Genomic DNA, 26,180 nt, shown 5'->3' with positions numbered 1-26,180 from the left:
GCAGGCCGCCGCACAGATATCCTCTATAGAGACACAGCTAGACCATGCCCAGGAAGAGGCAATGCCTCTAGTAGAATGGGCTCTAACTCTCGTGGGACATTGAAGGCCCAAGGAAGAGTACGCCAGCGATATAGCCTCGACTATCCATTTTGACAGTCTATGTTTCGAGACCGAAGACCCTCTGGTGCGGTCACCGAAGCACACAAAGAGCTGTTCCGACTGTCTGAATGGGGCGGAGCGCTCAATGTAGATTTTTAATGCTCTGACTGGGCAGAGCAGGTTAAGCTCTGGGTCCTGCTCGGAGGAGGGGAGAGCAGAGAGCGTAATAACCTGTGCTCTGAACGGAGTAGAGAGCACCTTAGGTACATAGCCATGCCTTGGTTTGAGGACGAGCCTGGCGTCATTAGGCCCAAATTCAAGACAGGACGGGCTCACAGAGAGAGCCTGTAGGTCGCCCACACGCTTCACCGATGCTAATGCGAGAAGCAGAGCGGTCTTGAGCGTTAAGGAACGGAGGTCCACAGATAGCAGAGGCTCAAAGGGAGGGCTCTTTAGAGCCCTCAGGACCGTGGGCAGATCCCAAGTGGGAACTGTAAGAGGGCGAGGAGGGTGTAGCCGCCTGGAGCCCTTCAAGAAACAAACAATGAGGTCGTTTTTACCCACTCCTTTTCCTTCGATGTGGATATGTGAGGCTGAAATAGCTGCCACATAGACTTTGAGCGTGGAAGAGGCACGGCCGTTATCCAACAACTCTTGCAAAAATGACGGTATCAGCGATATGTCACAGGACACCGGGTCAGTGCCGCGTGGTGTACACCAGGAGGCGAAGACAGACCATTTGAGGGCATAGAGACGTCTAGTGGACGGGGCTCTAGCCTGAGATATGGTGTTCAGGACGCTCTCGGGGAGGTCCGTAGGCTCCCGTCGAGAGGCCAAACGTGTAGAGCCCACAGCTCTGGCTGGGGGTGCCATATCGTGTTCCCTGCCTGAGAGAGGAGGTCCTAGAACAAGCCAGTCGTCGATGTAGTTCAGAATGCGGATTCCCTTCTGTCTGAGAGGGGAAAGAGCCGCATCCATGCACTTTGTGAAAGTGCGGGGAGCTAGAGAGAGTCCGAATGGAAGGACCATGTACTGATATGCAACCCCCTCATAGGCGAATCTCAGGAATCGTCTGTGACGGGGGGCTATCTGAATGTGGAAGTATCCGTCTTCCAGGTCCAGAGAGAAGAACCAGTCCTCTGGGCGTATTTGCGAGAGGATCTGCTTCATCGTGATCATTCTGAAGCACCGTTTCATAAGGGCGTGATTCAGATGTCTGAGATCGAGGATGGGGCGGAGGCCGCCGTCCTTCTTTGGTACGAGGAAGTATCGGCTGTAGAAGCCTGACTCGATTTGGTCTGGAGAAACCATTTCTATGGCTCCTTTGTCCAGTAAGTTCCTCAACTCCTCAACGTGTGAATTTGAGTTCTGTACTCGGGTGGGGACGACCCCGCGGAAGCGCGGGGGTCGACGAACAAACTGGAGTGAACATCCTCGTGATATTATATCCAGAACCTAATCTGACACACCGGGAATGGCTCGCAAGGCCTTGGCAAGGGGTTGGGTGCAATGGGGAGGTACGCCGCCTTTTGGGGGCTTTGCTCCCAAGGATAATGGAAGAGGAAGATTGCTCTCTTTTCGACAATGTTTGTGTTTTATTAAACATTTTGCAGTATGTTGTGTGGGCATTGGAACAGGCCCCGCACTTACAACCTTGCACATTGTCAATATTTTGCCGGCACCCGGGACTGAACGGGGTGACTCGGCAGACATGAGAGAGGTCTTTGAAGGAGGGCCAGCTAGAGCGGGCCCTGTAGCCTTCCTCTTCCTTGCATCGGTCTCAGGAGGGGGCCTGAGGCGCAGGGTCCAGCGTGATCTTAGGCCGGGGACCCTGTCGTGGGGGATGCGGGTAGCGCCGTCCCGATCGGGAGCGTTGACGGCCGTCAGCTCCCGGAGCCTTCTGAGCAGCAGGGGTTCTCACCGGCTGTTGCGTCTGAGCAGGCTTGGGGTGGGTCGCCACCGGTCTAGATCCGGGTCTTTTCGCCAGAAAGTGTTTCATGGCCTGCGAAGACTTCTGCGCAGCCGTGAAGCGTTCCGCGAATCCCTCCACCGCCGGTCCGAAGAGGCCGGTAGTGGAAATTGGAGCGTCTAGGAAGGGGACTTTGTCTGCCTCCTTGATCTCCATAAGCGTCAGCCACAGATGGCGCTCGAGCACTACTAGGCTGGCCATGGATCTTCCTATCGCCTGGGCCGTGGCCTTGGTGGCGCGTAGAGCAAGATCCGTTGCGCTCCATAGCTCTCTGAAGAGTGCAGGGTCAGGGTCGGACTCATCCATTCCTTGGAGGAGCTTGGCCTGGTATACCTGGAGCACTGCCATGGAGTGTAGGCCTGAGGACGAGAATGCGCGTCCAGCGAGGGCCGAGGTGGTTCTGCACGGCTTAGAGGGATGGCGGTGGGCGGACACAGATGTGCGGCCACGGACTCATCGAGGGGGGGCAGTTTCTCATACCCTTTTTCCTCTACGCCGTCCACGGAGGTGAGAGCGGAGGAGGAAGAAGGTCGAAGACGGCCGAGTAGGGGGCGCGCCACGACTTGGTGAGTTCGCCGTGAACTTCTGGAAAGAACGGTGAAGTTCTTTGACAAGGGGCCTGACGGCGCCCCGGCAAGAACCATTCGTCCAGGCGGCTGCGAGCGGGTTCCTCTGGGGGAGACCACTCTAAACCCAGCTCGTTGACTGCCTTTGTGAGGACCCGGAAGATGTCGGAGTCCGCACTTGGCCCGTGTCCGCTGGGTTCTGGAGACGGGGAGGGGGCGGGGTCATCTACTGAGCCCACTAACTCCTCCCCGTCCGAAGCCGCTAACGACATGGTGTCGTCATCCTCGAGTTCGTTTCCACCGAACGAGATCATGTCACTGGCGGCCGCCAGAACAGCCAGTTCGTTTCCAACCGAACAGACGCTGATCTGTTCGGTTGAAGCAAACCGGGGAAAGCTCTCTCTCTGGAGAAGGCGAGGCACGCCGAGCAGGCGTGAGCTCGCGCTTCCCCAAGCGCTTAGTTCCTCTACCCCGCTGCTTCATTCGCACAGTGGCCTGTGCGGCAGAGGCGGGGGGGATCGAGGGGCGGAGTCACTCTCTGAAAAGAAAGTTATCCGCGAGCGCAGAGAGGAGAGACTCATACGGCGAAGCAGTCAGTCTCGGGAAGCGAAGATCAAGTCGTCGCTGAAGGAGAAGAGATCTGAGGACTCTACGGCAATGCGTCTGCTTATATAGCCATAAGCCCCGCCCATTCTGGCGGGTGCCATCGCCATTGGTCCGGCAGCTCCGCTACGATTGGTTTAAAGTTTTACTTTTTCCAACCAATCACCGTGCAGTTTCACTGCGCTATTGAATTGCTTCAGTCATCGGAGAAAAAGGAGTTTTCCCCATAGCGTCCTGCTACGCAGTACGAGTGAAGTATCGATAGGGAACTATTCCTTTAAAGTCTGTGTAAAGTGAATTCTGAGAATTGTTTCTAATCAATTCTCTAAATGTTAGAAATGTATTGCTGAACTCTGGAGTATAAAGTACTGAATTGTGGAGTTAACCGTTAAACAGTTTTTAGGATGTTTTGAACAGGGATAAAACGGTGGCTTAATTATGCAAAGGAGTGTCCGGGAATGCAGGGCCCCTCCCCTAACACTAGAGTGCTTTACCATCATATCGCTCGAGTGATCTGCTCAATCATCAACATGCCAGCTTTCACGCACACGTTTCAGGCTCTCTCACACTCTCACTCTACCTAACTAAACAAATAGGCCAAATAACAAGTTAACGGTAACAGGGCTCTACAGTGCGAGTGTTTCACTCGCATTTGCGCCTAAAAATAGTTATGTGCGAACTTGAAAAATAATTTACGAGCACAGTGTGCGAGTGACGGGCTGTCCTCAAACTGAACAACAGCGCGATGAACTATGGAAGGCCATTTAGGCAGAAATGTCTTTAGACGTAACGTGTACACACGCTATAACGCGTGTACGCGTTATTGCGCCTAAAGACGTAATTACGCGTACAGACGTTAGACGCGCCGACGCGTAATTGCGTGTAGACGCGTAAACCCCAAACTTCCGCTGTCAAACTAAAAGTCACATTAAGAAATGAAATTAATTTCATTTTAACTACACCTTCCTTTTGACTCTTTCGACCTTTATTTTGCTTAAAAGCATGGCGTAAAAGCATGGCGAAAATACAGTTTAATATTGTTATATAAATAATTTAATGTATAATTACTAAACATAGTATTTTGTGGAAAAAACTTTGTTTTGTGTACTGGTTAACCAATATCATATGCTACATTTATTTTGCATTTCAAAACAAATATTCTGATAAAATATATTATTCACAATGCAAAACTCAGTATATACAGTACACTTATAAAACAGGAAGGGTCAAGCCCCAAGAGAACATGATCAAACACAAATAGGGCAAGACTCACAGACCAGCAACTAGGCCTGGCAATGTTTTTTTTGGACACTTTAGTCAATTAAAAAAAGATAACAAATAGATCCTAACAAATGTTTATGTTTAGGGAAATACCAGTAGATGTCCCACTATACAAGCGAGATGAGAATTACGCTAAGTGGGAACACTGTGAGGAGTAGCAGATCACTTGGTAGCATGATGACGCGCTTAACATTATGCAAATGAGAGCGACGATTCGCAACCAATGAGCCAATCACTGAATTAGTGTGGGAATGTGCAGGAACTGCTGGATTTTAAGCGGAAAGAGAGTCGAGTGAGGTAAAAACTGGAAAGATAAAATTGGAAAGAAAATGAAGAACATACGTTTTTATTTTAAGCAAAAAAGAGATGAGGAGAAAGAAGAATCAGGGGAGGGGGATATGGAAGGTTCAACTAACTTTAACGAGGTTTCTTCACAAGATTTACAAGAAGTTGAGAACAACTTTAGCGAACCTGTGGTGACTAGCGCTGTCACGTCAACATCCACTGGAGCCGGCAAAGGGAGATCATATACATTTAATGTCAATTGGCTTAAGATTTTCCCATGGCTGGGTTTTGAGAACAACCTAATGTTCTGCAAATATTGTAGAGGGCAGAAACAGTATATGCATGAAGTATATGCATGAAATTTGTTCAGTTGTTTAATAAACTAATTAAAAAATAATAATTTTGTACTGTGCTCCTAAATTTCTTTGTGTGCTCCTAAATTTTTTCATTTAAGAGCACATGTACTCCTCGGGAAAAAAGTTAGCGTAGAGCCCTGGGTAACACAAATGGACGGAAGGGAATATTAAAAACGGTGAACAGAAGGAGGGGGATCACTGCGTGAGATCGTGACACCCTTCAATGATTCTCTTTTATTTCACTTCATATTACATATATTTATAACCCATTTGGATTACTGTAATGTTTGTGATTTTTCTATATTCAACCTTGTAAACTGATCAGTCCTGTACACAAACTTAAAGGAATTGTTCACTTTTAACATACATTTTCATGATAATTTACTCACCCCTGTTGTCATCCAAGATGTTTATGTATTTTTTCTCGAAAAGAAATTAAGGTTTTGGTGAAAACATTCCTGGATTTTTCTCCATATAGTGGATTTCAATGGACTCCCAGCAGTTGAAGGTCAAAATTACAGTTTCAGTGCAGCTTCAAACGATACCAGACAATGAATAAGGGTGTTATCTAGGGAAATGATCAGTCATTTTCTAAAAACAATTAAAATGTATATGCTTTATAAACACAAATGCTGGCCTTGCTCTGTTCTACGAAGTGCAATCACAACTTCACATATTACATAATTACGTTGAAAAGGTCACCGAAAATCTGTAATTTTGACCATCAACCGTTTAGAGTCCATTGAAGTCCACTATATGGAGAATAATCCTGAAATGCTTTCATCAAAAACCTTAATCATTTTTCGACTAAAGAAAAAAATATATGCAGCTGAATATAGGATGTTGTCATATATCTGAAAAACAAGATCGATCTGGATAAGTAAATACTGGTTCTTTTGTCCCTAGAAGGAGTCTCTGCAGTGGTTGGTGTAGATCTAGTTAGAGGATCTGTTGGATTTTTTTTACCCTCCCGTCCTTCCTCTACCACCTCTGGTCCAGAGCAGAGAAAGCCAATTACTGCCCAGGAGAGACAAAGAGAGCGGGAGGAAAAGCGAAGAAAGAGGCACGAGCGCGCAATGGAGCGAAAGAGGAAGCTTAAAGAGAAGGAGAAAAAGGAGGGAAAACAAGCAGAATCTTTGGGTGGGGTTGTACTCAGCGATAATGACAAGAAGCTATTAGAACGCTGGGGACGAATGACGGACAACCGAGTTGACAAATCACAGATTACTGAAAAAAGTAGTGGCAAAATCAGTCAGAAAAAGACAGCCTCCTGTGAAATCCAGCCAGCAACAGAGAAAAACCTTCAAAAGCTAAGCTCAGACAAGGGAGAGTCAGTAACACAGACACAACCGAATGAAGTGCAGGATTTCAAGCAACCCCAAATACTGCCTCAGATGGGGCAATGTGTAAAAGCTAAAGTGTTCCATCCACCTACTGCCAGTAATACAGTGCCTTTAGGCCCAACTCAGAATGGAGATGTGAGAACAGTTGGAGGAGATATTGGTGTGGTTGGGGGTGAAGTAAGTGTAGTTGATGAAGGGGGGGTAACCACACCATGTATCTTTCCCAAAAACCACATGCTAAAATCCCACACACCGTTTCTGAGTATTGGAACAATGTTTGCTGGACTAGAGTACTGGATAGGAACGCAGCCAAATGTGGGGACAATACAGCAACAACTACCACATCAACCCCAGAAAAATCTCCAACCTCTACCAGAACACAATCACCCCACTCACACAGGCTTCCCTCAGCAAACTCAGTCTCAAGCTATAACACACACACAGTCGGGTCCACACCTTCAGTTGTTGCAGATGGAAAACTACATAACCAAGCATTTAAGCCACAGCGTTACTGCCATCGCTGGGGTCTCAGACACCAGCAAATCACTTCATAATCCAGACACTGTCAATAGAACTCAAGCCTTTGACAAACTCTCCAGTATAGGAGAACAACAAAATGGCTCTCATTTACAGAGGCCTTCAAAACGCCCTCAAGGGGTTACAGCTCAACCCTGCCTTGGCCTCCCGGACACTGGACAGCCAACAAACAGTATCCCTGATATTCACACGGTTACACAGCAGCTCTCAAAATCCCAGGTAAAGTGTTTTAGAGAAGTGTAGCATTTAAAAAAGCAACTCAACCTAAAATGTCTAATATTTGCAAAGGTCTTCTAAATGTTTGCTATGTCATCACTACATGCTAGCTGTATTTGTAGCAAGAGCTCTAATAACCTGTTTATGTTCAACATACAGTATAGTTTGTAAAACTTTAAATAGTTTACAGGACACGTTTTATTCTCTTTTTTCATGTAATGCAAGTTACAAAAAGAAGGAAGGCTATCAAGCTTTATATTTTGTTTCAATTGTTATGAAGACATATGAGGGCTAAGCACAGAAGAGAAAGATTGCCACTTGGATTCAGTGGTGTTGTGTCCCTCCCACAATGAATGCGCCGATCAGTATTTGTTTTTTTAAGCTAATTTTTATCTCTCAGTGTATAATATGGTGTTATTGTTTTGTCTCTAAATGCCCATCACTGTTTTTTCTAAGTTTTTTACTAAATGTCCTAATTTAACCTGACCTTAAACAATCGAAAAATGTACAAAATAATACTGTCATATACTTTACATCTTACCTTGTCTTTAATGACCAATTTGTTTTTTTCCCTGACAGGTTGAGGATATTTTGCCCCCAGTATTTTCAGTCACTCCCAAAGGCAGTGGAGCAGGATATGGTGTAGGCTTTGACCTCGATGAACTTCTAAATCAGTCTTTTACTGAGCTACAGCCCTCTGATCTCAGAGAAAGGTCTGTCAAAAATCTCATTACTAGCTGCATACTACAAATGCTCATTCCAGTGTATGTCCTGCAGCTCAACTGGCTGGACATGGCTCTTGAAATTCCACAAAATACAAAATAAAAAAATCAATACCATAAATTTGCTTTATACACTGTTCAATTAAATTTTATTTATTTAACACTTTTTACAATTTTGCATTGTTGCAAAGCAGTATTAAATACTTTAATGCAATAGTTACTGTAGTAAATAGATATAATTATGAAAAATAAAGAATACATGTATATTATAATACATGGTATTATTGCAATATTTCTCAATGTGATGTACACTGACGAAACGTAACTGAACTGAAGTTTGTAATAGGACATTTCTTGTTAATGTATAGTATAAATCACAATATGTAGTTTGTAATCAGACATTTCTTGTTAATGTATAGTATAAATCACAATATGCATAGTAATAACACAGCATCAGTAATAATCCTTAATATTATGATCACTTTCACTTGGTTCATTATATTATAATGTGCATATTATTTACATGATATTAATAATTACAGTTAATAATATGACAGATAGTGATGCTGGGTCATATATGTAAGAAATAATTGATGACGGGCCGTTCAATTATTAGAAAGTTAATGCACACCCCGAGGTGGTAATGCGGCCACGAAGCGGAGTTGCCATTACACCTTGAGTTTGCATTAACTTTTTTTATAATTGAACGGGCCGGAGTCAATTATACCACGGTAACCACACCACGGGACATTGTTCAAATTAATTTTTGCTTCGTTTATTAGAACAAAACTGTACATGTTTCCATTAACAGTAAAGTGTGACATTATAAACGTCAGATCAAGAGCAGGGTGCTGTTTGCGGTGATGGCCTGTAGGCTACACTATACCCTTTCTGTTGTTTAAACTTGGCGAAGTCATATTGAACCTGTGATGCAGAGAATCTAGGGAAAAACACGGTCCGTCGAACCATTCGCAAGGTGGTCCTCGCTCTGCAGGGGTACATAAATAGCTTAATTGTGTTCCCTGGACATTTATCCACCATGTCCATAAAAGAGGGCTTTTATAAAATTGCTGATAAGATATCTTGATAGGGTGATATCACATGAACAAATGTAACCTTTCACGCTTATTTTTTCTTTAAAAAAAGCATATTTTCACACTTTATTATACAATATAATGCAGTAGCTACCTGTTAGGAATGGTTTTAAATATATATTTTTAATTCCTATCATAGGATTCCCTAGAGTCATTGGAGCAATAGACTGGACAGATGTTGCAATCCCCACAGCGCTAGGAGAACATAAAGCAGATTATGTGAACTGAAAGTCCTTTCACAGCCTTAATGTTCAGCTAGGGCTACTATATAGCCTATGTGAAATTATTTGTATTTGCATTGAGATCAATCTTTAAATAAATAGTTACTAACAGATAGGACAATTATTTACTGTACATTTCATCTTCAGATGACTTGTGATCATGAATGCATAATCACAAGCTTGGATTTCAAATGGCCTGGCTCAGTGCATGACTCACAAATTTGAAAAGCAAAACTTACACAAATTTACCCTTTTCTGTTCTATGACAGGGCTTTTTGATGGCCTGTTGGTAGGAGATAGAGGTTATGCATGTAAGAGATTTTTGCTAACCCCTATCCTGACCCTCAGACAGGGCCACAAAACCGCTTCATGTGCCCTCAGTAAAAACAGGGTCAAGATCGAGATGACCTTTGGCATCCTAAAGGCACGTTTTAACTGCCTCAGGCGTTTAAGAGTGTAACCAGAGCGGGCATCACAGATAGTGGCTGCATGTGCCATTCTGCACAATATAGCCACTATCAGAAAGGAGCGAGAACCACCATAAAACCAGCTTCTCCCTGATGAAATTGACCCCATCACACTTGACCACCCAGCTGTCAGAGATGCAATCACAACACAATATTTTACTTAATAAAAGCACACTGACACTGCAGATAGGTCTCAAACTTTTTTATTGGTCATGTGGAGGAAGAAAGAGAGCAAGACAAAAAGACATTAATAAACAATCAAAGTGTTCGTACTAAAGGGTTACTTGGTTAAAAAAAAAGTTCACATACAGAGATCAGTATTTTCCAGCTTTTTGATCTCCAATTTAATTTGTTTTATTTGAAGCTTCCTCAGCTCACAGTCCAGCTCCTTCAGTGAACAGTCTAGTTCTAGACTCCTTTTGTAAAGGGCTCTGACCGAGTCGGTTTCCACCTGAAACAATTCACAATCCACAAACAATCATTACATGTTTTCTGGAGGTTGATCAAATCACAAAAAGTGGCATGACTTTCTACAAACATAGGACTGACTGTAATTTATGTCAAAGGTTACCTTGTTCATATTCCTACAATAAAAGAGATGTGTAAGGGCCAGTCACTTAATTATGACATTCAAATGTGTGCCATAATAAAAAGCACAGTGTATTCACCTCAGCAACTGTCTCAGAAAACACAGACAGAGTGTCTTCATCATTTGGTTCACCCTAATAAATAAAAGTCTGATGTACAGCATATCTGTTGTAAAGCAGGTTATGTTCATTGTGTTCTGTCTTCTGCATACTGACCTCTGATCAGGAGACTGTGTGCATGTGTGCTGGCTTCAACAGTCACAGTATTTCCCTCTACTGCAGAACTGAGTCAGCCATATTTAACTCTTTTTAAAACATTAGTAATGCATTGCACACACATACCCAGTTACACTTGCTTAGAGTTGCCAGCACCAGGGTAAGACTGTACAGCACTTGCAATCCCATCCATAATCGGACGCCCCTTATTGTTTCTCAGTGCCAACTCCTCCACCACAGTGGCCCTCCCCCAGTTTTCCTCATTTCACACTTTTTTTCTGTTTGCTGCAAACAAGTGTTTGTGATTAAATGTTCACAAAAATCATAAAAGGTTGTGGTAAATACTCACCACTTTGAATTATATTTTTATATTTTGACTTGATCTGCTGCCAGGAATGTTTGGAGTTGGGGTTGCATCTAAAAATCAATGAATATCAATTCTTAGGATGTAATAGCTTAGCCCAGGGGTGTCCAAAGTCATTCCTGGAGGGCCGGTGTCCTGCAGAGTTTAGCTCTAACTTGGCTCAACAACCTGTCTTGAAGTTTCTAGTCTGCCTACCGAGACCTTGATTAGATGGTTCAGGTGTGTTTGATTAGGGTTGAAGCTAAACTTTGCAGGACACCGGCCCTCCAGGACTGACTTTGGACAGCCCTGGCTTAGCCTATACATTCACATTTTACATGCATACGTATGTATGTAGACTGTGTCGATACATGCATACATAAATGCTAAAATGAAAATGTGTATTTATGTATGTATTACATTTTTTAATATAACCTACATCATTTTACATTAATTGTTAAATTTACGCATTAACGCAATCAGCAATCTTCCTCCAAGATTGTTCTCTTGCTTGGGCAGCAGATATTGTTACTGCGTGCTTGTCAAACACTTCTATATTCTTCATATTTCTGAAGAATAATCTCTTGCTCCTGCGCGGAAATATATATCGCTCTATCCATATTGAACGCGATTGGTTGTTCAGTGCCGACGTCACGCTTTTATTTGCACGCGCGCGTGGCGTAATCATAGCTTAAGGTTTAAAGCCTGAGTTGACAGAGAAAGATCATGAGCTGCGTCATGGCACCAATAAAGCCTGATTGCATCGATTTGGTTTTGTCGACTCAAAACCAATCCTGTAACCCAGAGTTTGTTCAACTACCATCATGGTACAGGCCCCTGGAACCCCTTCGTAGGTGTGCATTTTACTGAAAGTTAATGCATAACCATAAAACTTTTGTCAACCAATCAGATTAAAGCATTCAACAGCCTGTGATATAAGATATTATAATTTGTAAAGTATCATCAAGATATAACATAATCACGGTCAATAACAAGGTCGCCAGAAACCGTTGAAAAATATTCAACAGATAATTCATAGTGTTTTCTGCAATCCTGTTGTGTACCAATTTAAATGTCTTATTTGTGTTTTGTAGTCACAATGATATGGCCCCCCTCTCTGCATCCCTACTTTCTGATTGGCTGGAGGTACACAGCATGACGCCTGCTGACATGGAATCACTTCAACAAGAACTGCAGCTTGGATCACCAATGATCCTTTCTGACAACTCGACACTTACCGATACTTGATTCTTTGTTTGACTTTTTGTGCTTTCCCTGTAAAATCTATGTTGTCAAGAACTGAAAGGTGTAATATCAGTTTACTTGTAAAGTGACTCCAAATTAAGGCATTTACTTCTTTAATGGGGTGACAACTATCTGTGCCAATAAAGTATGGAGCACAATGAAGTTCTTGAAGGAATTTGTATTCAAAGAATTTCAGAGTCATCATCAATTAGAAATAAACCAAGGAGGAGTTCAGTGTAGTTGTGCTGCTGTCCTAGTGTGATCATTAATGACACTGATAAGTTTTGCTATTCCATTCAATGTTCATGGGTTTTAAAGGAACGTTGTAGTTAACATTGAAGTACCAACTGTCTTGCATAGATCCCAAAATGTGTCCTTAAAAAGTGACAAAGTAGTAGTCAATACCAGGCATGCAGTTAAGCACGAAATACAACAATGAACTAGCATATTATTGAAAATGTTTTCACATCAGCAATAAAATTTTGACATCTCTCTATGTTTGTATTTTTGTGACATTGATTGATAATATTCAAGGAGTGGACTAAACCAGGAATATAGGGGATATCTCCTTGTTTATAGGGTGCTGGACCGTTTGCCTTTATTCCGTGAAGGTTTGAAGCTGTATTAGTTACATAAACTTGATTATTTGTCTATCAGAACATCCTCCGATATTTCAGGGATTGCAGCATTGAAATGGTTTCTTACCATTCTCATAATTGTGAAGACTGTTGATCAAAAACTTAACATTTGTTTTTTACACTAGACTACTCAAACAACACTAACTGTATAACAATGTGTTGATTGTATGTGTTAGTTAGACTGAGAGGCCTATAGTTATGCAGTATTGTGTTTCCATATTAAAACATGCATTCACAATATCAAATACCAAAATATTTTTAAGGAAAAGGAAAGTTTTATTTACAAAGTGACCAAGAGCTTTAGAAATACAGCTGATTGAATTTACATGTATTCTAGTAAATACATTTTACAAATTTGACATGTCCCAAAACAGAGGTATGCCGTATTTGTAATTATTTCTAAAAAGTTAAAGCATTTGTCTGTAGTATTTTAGTTTGCATTATAAAATTCATTACAGGATTTAATTCATTCAACATACATTTTGTATACACTAAATGATTAAAACTATGAAGTTTCCTAATTGGTTTCTACCAACTGTCACAAATAAAGTTTAATAAAATGAATAAAAGCTTCAGGCAATCTCTAAATATTTCCAAGTTGTACATTTAAATATTTTTGGGATGGCTTTTTGTTTTAACAAAGGTGTGTCTATTTTAGCAGTTGCACCAATACCATCAGAATAACAGTCTGGATAAGCACCTTGACTTTGTCAATCCAATTGTGACTCGATGCGCTCTTGAGCTGGACTCCATCAACATAGGACTGGATGTAGTTAGTAAAGCTCGACACTTTGGCATAGACTCCTGGTCGATTTGCTTTAGCACAGCCAAGACCGAAGCTCACAATACCAGCTTGTACCCAGCTACCGTCACTAGCCTGGCACACCAGGGGGCCACCAGAATCACCCTAAAAAGAAACAGACATGTGAGATGTTGTAAACTGAAAGACCTTCCATACATTTGTAATGGGGTAAGGTTATCTAAAATGGACCACTTTTTGGATAATCATCTGAAAAATTTAATGAGCACGAGATCCAAATCGTGTTTTGTTACATCAGTGGCCTGTATTACAAAGCCGGTTTCGGTTTTGCCCAGGTAAGTCCGCGTTTAGTTTGAGGATATGCCAAGTTTTTGTGCTCAAGAAGGTGGATTAGTTTGCGTGGGTTTCGTTGTCATGGTAACTTAGGCTACACAGCTAACCTGCTCCGGAGCAGGTTTTACTCTGGGTTAGAGAGCGCAAACCAAACTGGACCAACAACTCTGAGAAAAGTGACGTATACGCGGTGAAGCCACTCCCCGTGTATCTCTCGTTTCAAATTAAAAAAAAGTTTAAAGTGTAAAGATGTAAGAATATATTTTTGCTGCTAAGTGTTTATTTGTATTGTATATTTAAATTATATTAATTATAATAACAACAAATGCATATAATTATTATACGAGTTGATAATTAAGATTTACTCATTAATATTAAACACAGCATTTAAATTAATAGAACTAAAAAGCTTTATATATCAAATTTTTGTTTATTCGAATATAAAGTAGATTTTGTTGTAAACCTATATAATTAATTTAAAGATATGCATGATTCATTAAATTCAGTTGATTCTCTATTGATATAGTCAGTAGCCTTCTCAAACTTTCACTGCAGCAGTATTTATTGCTGCCTTCCTCATCTTCAAAAGTAAAGTGCTTGCGCTGATACTCGGAAAGCCTCATCTGTTTGACTGACTCCATGCATATTCTGTGTGATTGTCTGTTTGCCGCACGTGTCACACTTTCAGGTGCATGCACCTCACAAACTCTGTCAACCCAGGTTTGATGCAGAGAACGTGTGTCCCAAACGTTGTGCTACAGCTGAACCAGGATGGGTTTGTCTGGTTTTGTCAACACAAAACTTACTCTGCAACTCAGTGTTTGTTCACGTTGCTTCGTGATACAGGCCACTGGTCTGCCACTGGCCACTGGAGACCATGCAAACTCCACACAGAAAGGCTACAATGGGCTAAACCAAAGAGTATAGTTCTGAAGTTCAGAAAAAGATTGTTGAGCTACACAAAATAGAAGTGATTTTAAAAGGAAATTGTTAAAACAGTATAAATTCCCATTTCCATCATCAGGGCAATAATTAAGAAGTGTTAATGGACTGGAGATGTTGCAAATCTGCCTGAAAGAGAATGTGTATATATTGTCATAATGCAAAGAGAATAATTTGAGGGGCCAAAGACTCTTCAAAGATCGTAGATGGAAAACTGCACAAATCAGTTGAATTTGTCAGAAAAACAGAAAAGAAGTTGTTCAGCCACTGTTAAAGAAAATATCTTCTGATCTTGTGAAAAAAACAGACTCCTTTATATTAATTTGCCATACTGGGACTTCAACCAGGACTGGGTTCTATGGCCATATGAAATTAATTGTATTTTTGTCAGCAATATTACATGGCATGTATTCTCAAACCTCATCAGACATTAAAAGAAAATACTAAGTGCTGTTTTTCATGCAAATCGAGGTTGCAAAAAGTTTTGAAAACAACGGTACCAATAATTGTAACCAAGGTGTATTACAGAAAAAAACTTTTTCTTCCATAGTGTGATCTTCCCCCACTTCCAATAGTTTTATTTGAATGAAATGTAAGAATTTTAGCGATAAAAAAAAAGTACAAAATCAAAAGAAGAAACATTTGCAGATATATTTTCACAACCTTCTTTGCTCATATTTACCAAGGGTACCAACAACTTAGTCCATGTCTGTATGTTAGAACAACACTTCTACCAAAGAATCTCTCCTTGATAATCTGCCTGAATCGTCTCAATTCCCTAGCATGCCTAGTAACCTAAAAGATCTTGACATTTGAACCCGAATATTAACACCGCCTTCTTTGAAACGCTAAACACAGTTAATCCTTTGCACCCAAAAAAGATTAAATATAGCAGTCCAACACCGTGATAGCCTATAATGAACACACTCGGAAAATGGAACGCCACTTTAAGAACAACAAATTACAGGGATTTCACAGAGCCTGGAATGACAGTATACATACTGGAAATCCCTAAACTCTGAGATCCGCCTACTTTTACTCACTTATAGAGGGACACTCTTTTATTTTCCTTTTAGAGAATAAATGACAACTATGCAACCAGAGGCTACACTACCTGTTCAAAATACTAACTACAGCTCCCCTAAGGAGTAATTACAATTGTTTTCTATTGTTAACTCATATGCTTTAGGGACATATTCTAGTTTCAGAGATAAGGTGGCTGTTTTGCAAAAACAGCCCCTTGTCAAAAGGCCCCTTGTCAAAAAAAACACTTGACTCTAGGGAATTAGTTAACTACAGACCTACAGTATATCGAATCTACCTTTAATTTTTAACGTAGTTTCAACTCCAAATGAACAATTAATGAACAGTTAATGAAGAATTCCTATTATGAATTAGAGCATGTCACAGTACAGAGACTGCTCTGATCAGAGCTTTAAACTATCTGCTTTGGCTTCTGACCATGGCTGCATCTTGTAATTTATGCTGTTAGATCTTATTGTGTTTTGGTAAATGGTGTTGAATGCTGCACTCTTACAAAGACTTGAAAATGATGTCGGGGTTAGTGGAATTAAAAAAAAAATCTTATCTGGGCTGCCTTTCCTAAAAGTATGTAACCTTAAATTGAACTGAGAACCATTGTCACCAATGTAGCTACAATCAACGTGGGCTTATGATGCTTTTGGGAAACGCAGCCCAGATTGTTTTAACTAATAAGCAATGAGGTGTCATGCAAATAAGTCCAGTACAGAGTACCACAGGGCTCCGTTTTAGGGCCTCTGCTCTTTGCATTAGAGGTCCGGTCTTTATATTTCCTTCCATATGGAGGTCCGAACAATATGTTTTTTGAAAATCAAAATACATATTTAATCAATTTAGCCACTTAGACACTAAGTATTAAGTAAGCAAAGTATTTAGCTAAAAAAACTCCATATCTCTGCCCCCACCGAATGCGCAACCCTAACCCTGAAGTCATTATTTAGTTTATCGTACAAAATATTTGTCGCTTCAAAAAAATTCAATTGAGCTACTATGAGTGAATGGACCAATTTAACTATGTCTTTAGTACTTCTCTTGACCTTGACAACAACTATAACCATGATGTCTGAGGAATGGAAATTTCTCGGATGTCACTTAAAATATCTATATCGGTTTTCCGAAGACCCCGGGAGGTCTTAAAACAAGTTAAACGTCATGTGGGTTTGTAAAAGAATAACAATATTTAGATTTTGAGATGAACTTTTCCTTTAAGCATAATCGGAGTATGGCTTTGCATTTAAACACACTCAATTGTCACAAGGTTCTGATTTGCAATCAATTCAAAATCAAGACGTCAATATGAAATCAAAAACATTCGATAAATTTGCATTATAAAACTGTATTTTAGTCAAGCTACATTAATTTTACTTATTTAAAATTTTTCTTTATTTTATATGACAATTGTTAAAATACAAATTCAATTTTAAGGGAAATATCTGAAGTTAAGCTAATATTATTCTTTTGACAGAAAAACAAATTTTGAATAAGATAATCTGAGCAATAAAAAGAGTAATTTCAGAGCAATAACAAAAATCTGATTTATAAAATACATTGTGCACAAGCGCTGTGCAGTACTGCATCTTTGGGAAGTTTCCCGGACAAGGATTAGCTTAAACCAGTACAAGGCCTTAGTTAAATTAGGACATTTCAGTAGTTTCTAAAAACATGCTACAACTGTTTAATATTTACTGTTGTAAATATTGAGAGAAAGCAATGCCAGTGATACTATTGTGTAATTTCTGGGCTGTTTTGAGATGATTTGATGATGCTTTCACATGCAAAGTGCAGTATTATATACCACAGTTATAATCTACCTGTTTTAGTATTAAGAAGTATTCATAGGAATAATAGAATAGAATATAACTTATTAGAGATATCAGAAACCATATTTAACCACATTTAATTCAAGATGATTTAATGACTTAATCATTAAACTGGTATACTGATTGTAACATTATTTACATCAAAATACTTATATAGCATGTTTAAGAATACTTTTCAACGTTTTACAGCAATATAAAATCCAGTGATGTCTGTGAGGCCTAAGGTTCAAATAAAGTTTAGAGGATGACATGCAGAAAACACTTTTTACATAGAGCACCTGCACGTACCCCACACACATTTTTGTAGACAAATTTAATTAAATTTAACTTATCGCATGCAGTCAAGGACGCTAGCCTGCTCATTATTACGCTAAAAACATTACTATCTCAAAACATGAGTTCAGTTTTAATAAAGCCTTATCGTATGCCAAGGACGACTCATGAGTTATTGCATATGGTCAAGGATGCATTATGAGTTCACAAAGTTGTTTTGCCGGAAGAAAACCGGAAAAGTGTCCAAATATGGGCACATTAATTATTTGTCTATGCGCCAACCAAGATTCCACGATTAAAAACGTATCCTGTTGCCTGGGATCTATTGGTGGCAGAAATAGGGTTATTGGTCATTAAAAATAAGAGATAACGGGATTGGTGTAACAGACGAACCCCCTGCACAAGTTTTCACTATAAATATGGGCTTGAAAACACTGTATTTTCAGATGCTTTGGGAAGATCTCACTTTGTTTGGCATGCGCAAATAAAGTTTACTTTTTGACACCTGGACCTTCTTTGTTTGAGCAATTTTTTGAAACTACAAGATCAATTTTCCACAACAATACATGTTAAGATGTCTCAATGCAAGCTGTTTTCAGTTAAGCTCAAATATGCATTTTCTGGGACGAAGCTTAAGTTCTGTCCAGGAATCCATCCTCTTATGTTTTATCCACAGTGGCACACAGTGTTTTATCCACAGATGCATTATTAAGGAAATGTACATTCTACAGGGCTCTTTTGATCATAGCAAAAAAAACTAGGGCTGTCAAACAATTAATCACATCCAGAATAGAAGTTTGTCTTTACATAATGCATGTTTGTATACTGTGCATATTAATTTTGTATTTAGAAACATAAGCACATCAACATATACAGGAAATATTTACATACATTTATTTATATATACAAATCATTTAAATGTTAATCTTTTAATTTATCTTAAATATACAGTGTGCATGTTTTCATAATTATGAATTGATTATGCACAGTAGACAAGACATGTAGTATGTATGCAGAGTACACAGACAGCGCTGGAATAATTATGAGAACATTTCAGAGAAAGTGTGTCCTGATTTTAAAGTGTAATATTTATAGGTATGCATTTAGCTATTTTTTTTATTCTTTTGAATAAAAATATATTTTCTTTTTGCATTTATTGGCAGAAAATTAACTTTAGAGAAATGGGTCAATAATAACAGAAAAGACGCGATCTATTTTTTCAGACCTCAAATAGTAACAAGAAAACATATTCATTTTTAAACAATACAATAGTAATTGTTTTACATGCATTTAGGACAAGTTCAAAACATGTTTTATTTATTTATATTAACCTGGATTTTTATCACAGTTTTTCCAATTCTATAAATACTGACATTATATTCATACAGAGGCCTGGTGTGAAGCTTTGTGAACTTACCCTGACAGACAAATGCCAAGGAAATCACTTTAAACAGATCACGTACTGTTGTGGTAAAGGATTGCAACCATTTATATTTTTATGTGGGATATATGACAGAACAGTTATGCTCTAAACCAGAAGGACCATTGTGTAGTTTTTTGGGGGGGATCTATTGACCAAAATGCAATATAATAAACATAACTATATGTTCAGGGGTTTATAAAGACCTTACACAATGAAGAATGATGTTTTAAAAGGAGCTATCTACAAAAACGTCCCCTTGCATGGAATGTTCTTGACATGTCGCCATGTTGTTTTTAAAGTGGCCCTAAACAGACAAACTGCTCCATATTCGTTTCATAAATACATTATCTCAGTCACGAAAGAAGCGAAAACATGACCACAACAATCCTCTCTCAGCCTCCATAGTGCTTCGAATTGGAGTGAGCTGTTGGTTGCAATTCGCGACTTCAGTGCTAGATGCTGCTAAATAACTACACAGAGCACCTTTAAATGGTCCATTTCACATGATGGCCCACTTTATCTGATATCCAATTAAGATGGTTATTCAAAATGCATGACTGTGAAATGAATTCTATTGATGCAGTATTTCAAGATACAACATACAAAATAAAATGCTTCGTAGCCCTCACCTGGCAAGAGTCCTTGCCCCCTTCTTTGAAGCCAGCGCACATCATGTCACTGCGAATGTCAATGTTCTCAGTGGGGTTTATTAAAAACATATCCTGGCACGTGCTTGAGTCAATGATTGGCACCTGCACTTCCTGCAAAGAGCCAGCCCCCTGTAAAACAACTGAACAAGAGATCAAGATTTAAAAAAATTAAATGTTATGTTTTTGAGTTTAAAATTGCTATCGCTGATGTACTGAAAATAGAATAAAACCTTGAATACATACAGATTACTGTTCTTCAGTCAAGTAAGTTTACTTGTTCAGTAAAATTAAAGAGATTCTGTCATTTACTTACCCTTTTGTAATTTCAAACCTGTATTACTTTCTTTTGCAGAACACAAGTGATAGATATTTTGAAGACTGTATCACAGAGGAATAATGGTACCATTATTATGGTACCAAACGTGCAATACAAGTTAAAGGGTACCATCGTTATGGTTACCAACATTCTTACAAATACCTTCTGTGATCTGCAGAAACAGAAAGTCTTACAGGTTTGAAAAAAAACAAAGAATGAGTAAATGCTGATAGAATTTTCAGTTTTGGATGAACTATCCCTTTAACTTGATCAAGTTAATCATGTTTAACTAAAATCACATGGGTCACATGACAAAGAAAACAAAAGACAGATGTAGATGTAGTCTGGAATTAATGCATATACTGCGCCCTGTCATGCTGTACTGTCACAGTGAATGATTTTGTATGCAAGAAATGTGTCAGATAGGGGAGCCAACTGTAAATTGCATAAAATGTGCTGAGTGTTTTCAGAGGAGTTTATTTGGTCTTCGCATTTAATTCTCATTATACATTTACTGTAAATGCGAACCTGACACAAATTATTATTAATTTTTCAAAATACGTGCATCATGTATGGACCATTTTGATTCAGTTTAAAACAAAGAGCTATTTTTAAAACAGAGCAAATTATGTAATACGGGTATTACATTAATATTTACATAAATATAAGGGAACATGACATGCATTTAAATGTAAATAGGGTTTTGATTAATTGATTTTCAAGAATGCCTTTGTGGAGTGAAATTAAAATAAAATTTCCTAAAAGTTGCAAAATGTTGCTAAGTTTTTACTTATAACCCTTACTCTCACCTCCATCTCTGATGTCACCCCATCCAGTAATCATACATTTCATATCACTATTGAACTCAGCATTGACCGTAGGCAAGCAGACAGGCTGAATGCGGTCTGCCCACACAACAGGTGTTGCTAGCTCCACAAGGGCAATATCCTGGCCCAGGTGAGGGTCTGTGTAACCATATGGAACCACTACACGAAGAATCCCATGGTTGGTCATGTCAGAGTTCCAACCCTGCATTTGCTGCCGACCCGCATAAATCAAGTAAGAGGAGATGTCATTAGGGCTGGACAGAGAGGGGAAATTGATTAAATGTATAATTCTTAAACATATTACAGTTTTAAAGGTGTTGAAGAGATAGGTATTCAAACTCACTTGGGGAAGCAATGTGCAGCAGACAGAACCCAGTTCGCTGCAATGATTGTTCCGCCACAAACATGTCCTTTGTCGGTCTAAAACATTAGTCAGCAATTAATTAAAGATAATTTGTGACCCTGGACCACAAAACCAGTCATGAGTAGCACAGCTAGATTTGTAACAGTAGCAAACAACACATTGTATGGGTCAAAATGATAATATTTTTATGTCAACAATCATTAGGATGTTAGGTAAAGATTATGTTCCATGAAGATATTTTGTACATTTCCTACAGTACATATATCAAAACTTTATTTTTGTGAGTGGATGCAGCAAAAATCGCGTAAAATTGACCGTAAATGCAAAAAAATTAAAATTGCCCACTGCTGCCCTCTCTTTGGGAATTACCCACTCAAGTTTGGGATCCATGTAAAGCTTAGAATTTCTGCATTTCATGTTTCATCTACTCTCCACAACGTCATTCCCGCTCTAAGCCAATAGAAAGAAAGCCCGTTTCTTCTAGCAACTGCCTGCTATAGTGCCTCTGATGGACAACTTTAAAGGTGATTTTCGTGCGTGTGCACGTGTGTCAAATTTCACAACTTTCCCAGGTCAATTCTATGGGCTTCCAACAAACCCGGATTAGGAATTCTGGGGCCCCAGGGCACAAGTGTCTTGTAGAACGCACCCCCCCGCCCAATACACCCTGGCGCCAAATAAAATTTTGAAATAGCTTACAGGGTAAGGAAACAACACTAGATTTATACAGGATTACATTGCCAAGTTACAAACTATGATCATAACCTGAAGGACAATATCAACACCTGTACACATACTCCATCATATATGATTTACACCACAACAATGATATTCTGGATCAGCAACAACAACATCAAGCCATTTCCCTGTATACTGTAACTCATTGGCATTTGCAAGCACACACTGCCTCACCTCTACCTATTAATTCAGTTCTATCAGATTCTTCCATAATTCACAAACACGACGGATTCACAAAATTGTTCTTAAGAGAAAATATGAGAACTTTATTAATATACAATATAGGACGTTCTTAAGAATATTCTTAAGTGTAATTCTTAAATATTTTCTTAGAAAAATGAACATGCCCATAAGAATAAAAGGACAGACGTTATTATTATACTATAAAAGTAATTTGTCGAACATTTTTTGTGTAGCAAGCACCTTGCGATTCGCAGTGCAGCCAGGACACCGCGCTGGTGACACCCGCTGGTTAAAATGGCGTAAATGCAACTCAGTGGGTTAAAAAGGAGTAAATGCAACTCAATTGCGATTGGTTGTATAAATAAATAAATAAAATACACACACATTTTAGTATTTTTTTCAGTTTTGTTTCTTTCAAGACTTGAAAGAAACTGATCCATGGGTTTAAATGTTGGAAATTACCATATTTCTCTTCCTGTTAATTAATTTAATTCAATAAAGCAATTTATTGCTGGCATGCACTCAGGGATTTTTTTGTTTGGTAATTGAAGCTTCCAATGCAGACATCCAAATGCATCAGCAAAAAATAGAAATATATAAAAATATAAATTAAATTCTAAGTAGACAATTGTACATAAGTAATATAGGCCTACTTTATGTCAAATTGATTGAAAATTTGTGAATGTTTAGATTTCTTAAAAGCGATATGTACAGATGCTCTATTACTTCTTTTGAAGCACCGGTCAGAGGGCAACCGTTCAAAGATGTTGTGTTCAGGGCAGTGCTAGAATTGAATCAAGTCTTATGTCCCCACCATAAGACTTTTTTTTGTGGGGTGGGGGTGCGTGTCAAAAAAATATACAATTTATACAAAATACACAATATATTTGATTATAATATGCATAACTATATTTATTCAAAACAGGCTTAAATACAAGAACAGGCTTTAACTGTATTTTGGATCAAATCAATACAGGCTTGGTGAACAGAAATTTCATGCATAATTTACAAATGTATTTACCATTTTCCCTAAAAACAACTGGATGATTGACACTTTGAATAATAATGTTTGTTCCAAAAGACTTAAATGCAAGAAACTAGTTTATTAGATATTAAAAATATAAATGGTGACAAGACCAGCTGTCTGTGTGTTAGTGTGGTGGAAATTTTTCAACGATTTTAGTGCAGTTTACATAGTTATGTCCATAGGTAACGGCAAGGGACTGTTATGAGTGAGTCAGTCAGTCAGCAGACTATTCAAACATTTCAGTCCAAAAGTCTGCTTTATTCAGGAACTAACTATGGCTATCAATATGTCAATCATAGGTATTTCAAGAGTGAATCCCGCATTTATATGCCGATGTAATTCCCAAAACTTGTATGTGGTTTTAGCTGCATGAAAAACAAGTTTCCTCCAATTCTGAATGGATTAGATTTATAGCACAGAAACCGCACAGCAAGCTTCATCGAGATCTCTAACACCCCAGAACCAGGCCTAATAATAATTTATGCAAGAAATACAAGAGCCCGGACATAAAGTTGATAAATATAGTGGAAAGATATATACGATGAGAAAATTACCCCTCTAAAAAGTAAAAGCTTTCTCTTCCCGACTGCGTCAGCTTCACCAGACCAGTCATGTCAACGATGTCCTGTGCTTAGCGGTCTTTAGACGTGGGGCGTTTCAAATTTAAAGTGACATGACAACTGGCCCATGAACAAACTTAATATAAATAATTAATTAATTCACAAAATTTACCAAGTCCATTGCATTAATTTAATCACATTTGTCAATATCATTATAATTTTAACTCAAATAAAAATATCTGATAACCCCCATAACAAGTAAAAAATAGACTTGGAGTCTCTCAGATATTTTCATTTCTAATGCCTAATGGTGGGTCCCGGATCCCCCAGCCCCCCTTCAATTCGAGCACTGGTCCGGGGTGCATCAAATCTGTAAAGCTTGCACTTTACAAGAGAGGGAAAGAAAGCACCAAAGATCTTTTCAGCAGTCTGGAATATCAGGGCAAACCTGACACGGATTAAAGCGTACAGAACAACAATGTTGGGCCCTATGTGGGTCTTCACTTCAGGTTCTTTGAGATATTGCCCAGGAACCTGAAGGACTCCACAGCCTAACAACTAAAAAATAGTGTGTGTTTTGGGCCATATTCAATGTACAATGTATTGTATATGGAGTCCTGTCAATAAAAGGTATTTCACTGGTTCCCATCTACCCTGCTGTAGCCAACAAACTACCAGTAAAAACCCATTGAGGCCATTAAAATCATTATATTCCAAAGTGTTTCTGCATGGTTTCTATTATGAAACACACAGTAGTAGCAATACCATAGATTTGTGAAGCCATCTGTTAAATGCATACTTTTCTTATGTATGAGTTTGGAGGGCAAAAAATACACTGCCGTTTAAAAGTTCTAAAACACTTGACTGAAAGATTTTAAAATCATGAGAAATATTTCAATCTGAAGTTATTTATATTAACACCATATTAAGCAGCGTGCAGTGTATTGCCTGCACTGCGCATGCAAAGTCATAATTTCATCTTTTTTATGTCATATATTCGATTTTGTATCTCATAATTATGACTTTTTGGAGCCAGATTTTTTTTCATCACATCGCGGAGTCTGTGCAAGTAAACATTTTTCATTCCATAAAAGCACTCTACCGATTTTTCGCCTTCGTTATTAGAAAATCCAAAGTAAGGCCTGATCAACATTATATAAAAGTTAATTATTGGCGAAGAAACACCCCCACATATATGTAAAAACATTACCTTTTCAGATTTTAAAGAAAACCGTGAGGGTATTCTAATTTAGACTATAGATTATATTTACAACAATAAAGCCGTTTTCATTTACATATTTTCAGTTTCTATTTTCAGTTCTGACTTAATGCGATATCTAACAATATCGCCATAAAAAGTGGCGATAATCCGTCCATGGCAGAAGCAGCAGAATAATAAGAACACAAACGGAAGCAAATAAGTGTTTACGCCACTTCGTGGCTTGTCCCCTATTAATATCATTCACATATATATTAACGTGTACACCATACGCTTCGACACCTACAGGGTTTCAAAACTCAATTTTCAAAAAGTTTCATCATCCCACCTGTATATCCACCTGCCAAGGCCAAGCACCTTCCGATGCATCAGAACCACCAACTATCCTGTTGATCATTGGTGTCCGACCACATTCTGAAACAGATAACATACGAACGCTATCACTTACTTGTTATGTTTATTGTCCTCGTAAAACACGAATACAAAAACGAGGTTTACCTTGAGCCTCGCCCATCCATACTCCTGAAAACACACAAAACGAGGTTAGTACAATAATTAATGATTACCTTATTACTAAAAACCGTTTCTTTTAGATAAATGGAAAACTAGGGAAGCACATCTGAGAACATACCGATCAACACCACGAAGACAATCCAATTTGAAATGTACAACATCGTAAAAACTGCTTTCTTCCGGTGTCTTCAGAAAAGTTTAAATGTATCGATCTAATAAAACAATTACAAAGACGGCAATGATCTCCGAAACGATTGTTTACCGCCTAGCTCGAAGCAATCCTGAAAGACTGTCTAGCATTTCCGTTCCTGGAAAACATTGCCCGATATATTGTTTTTTTGGAAGTACATGCCTGCCTACAACCAATCAGACACGTCCGTTCCATTCTGCTCACCTTGTTCAT

The 26,180-nt window shown here is 39.1% G+C and overlaps 2 protein-coding genes across 3 annotated transcripts in view; one reads left to right on the top strand and one right to left on the bottom strand.

Moving 5' to 3' along the window:
* Positions 1-12,646, top strand: part of mapk7 (mitogen-activated protein kinase 7) — a 27,771-nt gene extending 15,125 nt beyond the window's left edge. Inside the window, exons 5-7 of the mRNA XM_079476942.1 lie at positions 6,066-7,258; positions 7,835-7,968; positions 12,000-12,646. Coding sequence (XP_079333068.1) covers positions 6,066-7,258; positions 7,835-7,968; positions 12,000-12,153 — 1,481 coding nt within the window. The 3' untranslated portion in view covers positions 12,154-12,646. The remainder of the gene's footprint in view (positions 1-6,065; positions 7,259-7,834; positions 7,969-11,999) is intronic.
* On the bottom strand, positions 9,953-26,180 carry LOC306905947 (serine protease 33). 2 transcript variants are annotated; one of them, XM_079476943.1, is made up of 8 exons: positions 25,896-26,151; positions 25,763-25,786; positions 25,593-25,678; positions 21,517-21,593; positions 21,156-21,427; positions 20,010-20,170; positions 13,489-13,695; positions 9,953-10,210 (listed from the first exon to the last, which is right to left on the bottom strand). In XM_079476943.1, exons 1-8 carry the CDS (start codon positions 25,936-25,938, stop codon positions 10,061-10,063), a joined length of 1,020 nt encoding a protein of 339 aa, XP_079333069.1. In that variant the 5' UTR covers positions 25,939-26,151; the 3' UTR covers positions 9,953-10,060. The 2 variants fall into 2 exon arrangements, with proteins under 2 accessions (XP_079333069.1, XP_079333070.1); XM_079476944.1 differs by lacking the exon at positions 9,953-10,210 and having other exon boundaries at positions 13,042-13,695; positions 25,896-26,180.

The sequence above is a fragment of the Barbatula barbatula genome (assembly GCF_947034865.1).
Source record: "Barbatula barbatula genome assembly, chromosome: 16".
In the NCBI taxonomy this organism is placed as follows: Eukaryota; Metazoa; Chordata; class Actinopteri; order Cypriniformes; family Nemacheilidae; genus Barbatula; species Barbatula barbatula.
Note: the sequence above shows the minus strand (reverse complement) of the source record. Positions and strands in the feature narration are given on the sequence as shown.